At 40.4% G+C, this 6,225-nt stretch overlaps 1 protein-coding gene across 1 annotated transcript in view; it reads left to right on the top strand.

Annotated features, from left to right (window-relative positions):
- Positions 1-6,225, top strand: part of GABRR3 (gamma-aminobutyric acid (GABA) A receptor, rho 3) — a 34,529-nt gene that overhangs the window by 7,640 nt on the left and 20,664 nt on the right. Inside the window, exons 2-4 of the mRNA XM_012652829.1 lie at positions 429-652; positions 4,157-4,239; positions 5,291-5,431. Of these exons, the coding sequence (XP_012508283.1) occupies positions 438-652; positions 4,157-4,239; positions 5,291-5,431 (439 nt within the window). The 5' untranslated portion in view covers positions 429-437. The remainder of the gene's footprint in view (positions 1-428; positions 653-4,156; positions 4,240-5,290; positions 5,432-6,225) is intronic.

Here is a 6,225-nt window from a genome sequence, read left to right as displayed (position 1 = left end):
ACAAAATTATCAATACAAAATCAATTTTAAAGGGAAATATTTATTTAGAATTAGGAAAAAATCACCATAAAATAATGGATAATAAAAGAGTGGAGTTTTGGGTGCTTTTCTTCTGAGATCTCTTTAAGTGATTACTCAGAGTGCTTACATAGAAATGCTTCTCATTTATGATCTGGCTTCCCTTCCCCAATTTGAATGCTCCATAACTCACAGAAACTGTCAACATTCACCAGAGCCCATATGAAGGAAAAGCCCCAAACTTAAGCTTATTAGCTTCCTCCTAAATGTACCTGAAAATGTAATATGAGCCATTCACTTATAAGTCATTAGCTCCCTTGGAAATCAGTCCTGGGACTAATAGTGTTGAAGTGGTCATCTTGAACCATATTCCTTCTGGTTTTAACTGGTCTCTTTTTTTCTCTGTCTAGGACTTTACGATGACTTTTTATCTCAGGCATTACTGGAAAGATGAGAGGCTCTCCTTTCCTAGCACAACAAACAAAAGCATGACATTTGATCATAGATTGATCAAAAAGATCTGGGTGCCTGATATCTTTTTTGTCCATTCTAAAAGATCCTTCATTCATGATACAACTGTGGAGAACATCATGCTACGTGTGTACCCTGATGGAAACATCCTCTTCAGTCTCAGGTGAGGAGAGCTATCTGTGGCCTTTGGCTTCCTCAGACCACAGCCTTCTACACCAAAGCTGATGGGTGTCACTTAAGACTAAAATCACATTACTGTCTGTTTCACAAACAGAAGATGTGATTTTTCCTGGTTCTAACATTCAGATTTCAAAGAATGGTTTCCTATTCTAACTCTACCCACTCTGAGTATATGTTGGTTGGACAGAATGGAGTTGAATTACAGAAATGCTTAAAAGTCTGCTTTTCCTCCTCACCAGTTCAACCCCACCCTGCACCCCACCAAGTAGTTTTGGAATCTTGGATTAGATAAATAATTGTCTTAACCATCTCCTTCATTATCCATGGGAAGGCATAGTCATCATCCATGTTACCACTATTTACTCACTTCTTCTTTCTATTTAGTTTATTTAAAACATGTTCTAACACTATGCTATAACAGCCCTCCGTCTTTGATGTTCCATATTTTCTTTTAGCCTGATGAGACCTCTGCATAATGAGTGGTTTATCATAGATAATTCTAAAAATGTTTGGTAAGTCCAAGCAATTCAACTTGTTTTAATGTCCTAGAAATCTCAGAAAGATGATAAAGTAGGCTGAAAAAATATGATCCCCCAAAAGACAGCCATGTCCTAATCCTTGAAACCTGTGAAGATTACCTTATATGACAAAAAGGATACTTGCAGATGTGATTAAGTTAAGGATCTTGAGATGGAGAGATTATCATGGATTATCTGATTGGGATGTACATGCAATAATAAGCATCCTTATAATAGAAACGTAGAGGAAAATTTGATACACACAGAAGAGGAGAAGGCAATGTGACCACAAGCCAAGGAATGCTTGTGGTGACCAGAGCTGTAAAATGAATAGATATTTTTCCCTAAGGCCTCTTAGGGAGACAGGCCTTTCTGACACTTTGATTTTAGCCCAGTGATAGATTTCAGACTCTGGCCTTCAGACCTGTGAGAGAATAAATTTCTGTTGTTTGAAACCACCAAGTTTGTGGTAGTTTGTTACAGCGGCAATAGGAAACTAATACAGTTTCTTTTTTCTTATTGAAAATAGAATTGTAATAAAGGTAATTTTAGTACAAAGGAGTTGTTGCCAGCCATTTCATAAAGACTATCAATGTTTTAAAAAATGCAATTAAAGACAAGTGCTATTTTCAATAGGACTTTTAAATCAGTAGTAACATGGGACTCCTAAGTACTGGAGTCAAGCCTTACTTGGAATCAGAAGCAAAATGGCAATGTCTGGCCAAAGAATCAACTGTTTTAAATTGATTTTGGTGAGGCAAAGTCCAGTAAAGTATTGATTCCTTACTCTGTACATTCCAAAGAAAGATTTGGTCCTTTGCTGTCTCCTGGGAGGTAACCTCCAACCCCTAGGAATGTCCAGCCTGATAAGAGTGTCTTTGTTTACCTGGGGGCCTTGAGCCATGCCAGATAGTCTATGCTAACATTGTGATTTGTGGTGGAGGCCTCAAGGCCAGTTGGTTTTCGGTTTGCCTTTTGGGGGGGGGGGTTGGGGCTTAGGTTCGTTCTGTTGGTTGTTCGGCCTTTCTTCCTTGAGGCTTTTTATTTAAACTTTTGGCCCGCAAGGCTTGAGTGAGCCTCCCTGGTTGGTAATCTCTGTGGATGTTGTCATATATCATTGCTGAGAGAATGTAACAGAGTAGTCGCCCTTCCTCCCATAGATATGGAAGCGTAAAATTGAGAGCGGAGAATATGTAACAGAGGGAATGGCCTGGGGGAAAAGAAAACAGTAAAAAGCTGTTTTCTGTCTCTTTAAAACTTTCCCACTCTTTTTGGGAACTGAGGGCTGCATTCCTGTCTCAGGCAGGTGGTCAGGAGGAGTAGAGGAATATCTTTTGTTCTTTGTGTTATAGAAGATGGCTCAGCTGAACTGTTGGCACCATCCCAGGCCCAGTGGCTGGCCTGCAGAGGTCTGGGTGGGCCTCCCAAGTGGGCAGAGGTCACAGGCTTTGTCTTTGGCAGAGATGAGACAATTAGAATCGGTAAGGACAATAGCCTAGAACTGAGGCTTTAAAAGCCCTGTATTTCTGCTTGTGGACAGGAATTTGGATTTTGAGAAGATAGAGTCTGCCATTTTCCTCCTTTGCTGGCAAAGTAATAAACTTCTCTTTCCTTCTGCTCAAACCACTTGTTCTTGTTCTCCTGATGTGGCCTCGAGGACAAGTGCCAAGTTTTCAGTAACAAGAATTAAGCACTGTCCATATAATTCTAGTAGGAGAGGATGACTGGAAATTTATTCCTGGCCTCTCCTGGAGTCTCCCCTGTCCTCCTTTTACATTGTTGATTTTAATCTGTATCCTTGCATTTTAATAAAGGTAGCCATGAGTATAATAGCCTTGCTGAGTTCTGTGTGTCTTTCTGAGAATTATGGACCCTGAGGGTGGTCTCAGAGATGCTGAAATGCAAGAGGAACTCAAAATTGTTGCCAGCACAAGATTTTCCGGCCAACAGCAGAGCCAGTCCAAATCCAGCATGAGGTCACCTGGTTCCAGGCTTGGTTCTAGCCACCTAAACACCTTGGCCATTAATTTCCCCATGTGTACAATAAAGGAAGTGGACTGAAAGTCCTCAGTGATCCCTTGCAGCTTTAAAGTACTAGGAATACATCAAAATGAATGTGTTTTGTGGCACAAAGTCATCCAGATACTTCCCTGGCTTGGCATTTTGTTGCATAACTTTTGGCAGTAGAATTCATCCCATAAAAGATAAAATGGTTCTACTCCTCTGATTAACTCAAGGGCACCGTGGGTAGGAGCATCTGTTGCCTTTGTTTTTTGTAGACCTGCTCAGGGACCTTTTATGAACCTCTGATCTGCTATCGTGGGTACCAAAGTTTCTGCTTTGAGGCAAGATCATAGTATAACAGCCTCTGCCTGAAGCCAGGAAAATCCAGGAGGATATAAAATTTGAAAAAACAATCCTCATCCGTATGCAAGCCTATTGACTTAATAGCACCTGAATTATGCATTGTGTACATAGATCTATTACTGAAAATGCTACGGGCTTTTCCCTCACTGCTGGAAAGAGAATTTCCTCAGGTAAACTTACTTTGTGAAGGAAACCTTTACCTACAGGTTTTTATAACCATCCCAGCCCTTTATTACTAGAGACTAATCTTCCAAAAAGCAGAAAGTATTTAAATCTATTTAAGAGTCTTCTCACTTTGAAGTGTGTTTTTCTGGAAACATCAGAGCCAGAAAATGCACAGAGGGCTGACCGAGAAATAGTGAGATCAGAAGCAATTATGAGAGCTGGGATTTACTCATTAACTCTGTGTCTTAAGCAAATCACTCACCTTCTTGGGTTTGCTTCCTTGTAGGTTATTTGAACAAAAGGTAGTAATGCCTGCTTTGCATTATTCTTGAAAGGCACACAGAACAGGCAAACAGTAAGAAAGCTTCAATGTTGCATGCTTATTTGGCCAGATGGTTAAATGATCTGCAGGGTTCTTTGTCTCATTCTTTTTATAGGGTAACGGTTTCGGCCATGTGCTTTATGGATTTCAGCAGGTTTCCTCTTGACAGGCAAAATTGTTCTCTTGAACTGGAAAGCTGTAAGTCTTACTTCCGATGGAGTGAGTATACATCATTTGAACACAACATCACATACTTGTGTGCAAATAAGCATGCTCTTAACAAGCCTTAAAATCTTGACACATTATCCAAAAGCAAAATGGTTGTGGGTTTTTTGTTCTTTACTAAAGATGATGCCAGTTTGTCTCTCAAATGAGAAGATTCAAGGGGAAAAAATGTTTTGATAATTACATAGTCTGTAGTTTCCACAGTGGTTATAAAGAAAGAGTTCCCTAAAAAGGTACATTCTTGCTAATGTTATTACGTAGATTGACACAGACTTTTCACATTTGGAAAGCTCCAGAATTCATGTTCCCAGATGAATCACAATCCTCCGTTAAATATACTTGGATTCCCCAGAAAAACCCAGCTCTAGACATAGACCGCCTAATCAAAGCCCTTCACAGGGCAGCCAAGTTGGCTCCCTGTCAATCATGTTGAACCATCAGCTCCTTTTGATATAACATCTTAAAAGCTAACTGCAATTTTTCATAATGTGTCTAAAATGCTGGGAATCTCAGTAGATGTCTACTCCACAGACACCCCTCCCCAAATCCATTAGAAACTTACTATACCACTATTTGGCTTTAGAAAGAAAATTCTTAATGAGCTAGGCCCATTTTGGAATTTCATCCAGTAAAACCACAAAACTAAGGAAAACTAAAGCCATGTGACAGTGAGGCCATGCTATGGTGTCACTCCGAGGCCTGGCTTAATATTTTAAGAGAATGAACAAAGATATGGAAGCAGCTATTTGGAGAGTTTTAACTTATTGTGTGGGCACAATAAAAGATCCACACTATACCAATCATAAGGGTCTCATGTTGGAGACTTTTTTTCTCTTTTTTGAAGATGTGGGTATGATCAGTCTATCAGCAAACATATTTTTCAGCACTTAATACATATTATATATGTCAGTATAATATGACATGTAGGCACTGGGGCTACAGAGCTGAATAGAACATGATTATAGATCTCATGGAACTTACAAGGACTTATTCCAATTACAAGACTGTTACTTTCTTGTTTTAGATGCCTACAATGACGAGGACCTAATGCTATACTGGAAACATGGAAACAAGTCCTTAAATACTGAAGAGCATATTTCCCTTTCTCAGTTCTTCATTGAAGAATTCAGTGCATCCAGTGGATTAGCTTTCTATAGCAGCACAGGTACATCATTTTACGTGGATGATTTGTGAGCATTCGTTGAAAATCTACTGTGTGCAAAGCACCACAACATGTGAAGAGACCTGAGTTCAAACGATTAGCCAATTTGGCAAATAACATCATCCTTCACTTTTGATAGGCAGCCACTTCCACATTTCCAATCCATTGCTTCTCTCCCCTTCCTGTAATGCAACCACCTCTAGGAGATGCCTTGCTTCCACTCTTGGCCCTTCCAATCTCAGTACAGCAGAGTGACTTTTTGAAACACAAAGATCACCATTCTTTCCTGTTCAAAACCCACCAGTGTTTTTCCATCACACTTACAACAAAAGTCAAGCTTCTCAACATGATCTGTCTCCTGCCTAATGCTCTGACCTCACCCACTCCCCGTATCCTCCCGCTGTGGGCCTTACTGCTTGCCCATCGCATTTTGCCTGCAGGGCTCTGCTCTGGCCTCGCCTCCCTCCACCTGGAATGCTCACCAGCCCGGTCTTCTCAGGACCAGCTCCTTCACTTCAGTCAGAGCTTTATTCAAATAGCTCCTCAAACAGTGCATTCCCAACCACCCTGTCTAAAATAGGCATCCTTCCTCACCATTCCCTGTCTCTATTTGTCTTCACGGGACTCAGCACTACCTGAAATACATACTAATTTGACTACTTTATTGTCTGAGTACCTCACTAGAAAGAGGGCAGGGACTCTGTCTGCCTTGTTCACCATTTCTTTCCCAGCACCTGGAATGTGCTGAGTGTCTGATAGATGCTCAATAAAAATCAGCTGAATGATTTTTATTTATT

This window comes from Propithecus coquereli, unplaced genomic scaffold (genome assembly GCF_000956105.1).
Source record: "Propithecus coquereli isolate 6110/MARCELLA unplaced genomic scaffold, Pcoq_1.0 Scaffold40, whole genome shotgun sequence".
Classification (NCBI taxonomy): Eukaryota; Metazoa; Chordata; class Mammalia; order Primates; family Indriidae; genus Propithecus; species Propithecus coquereli.
Note: the sequence above shows the minus strand (reverse complement) of the source record. Positions and strands in the feature narration are given on the sequence as shown.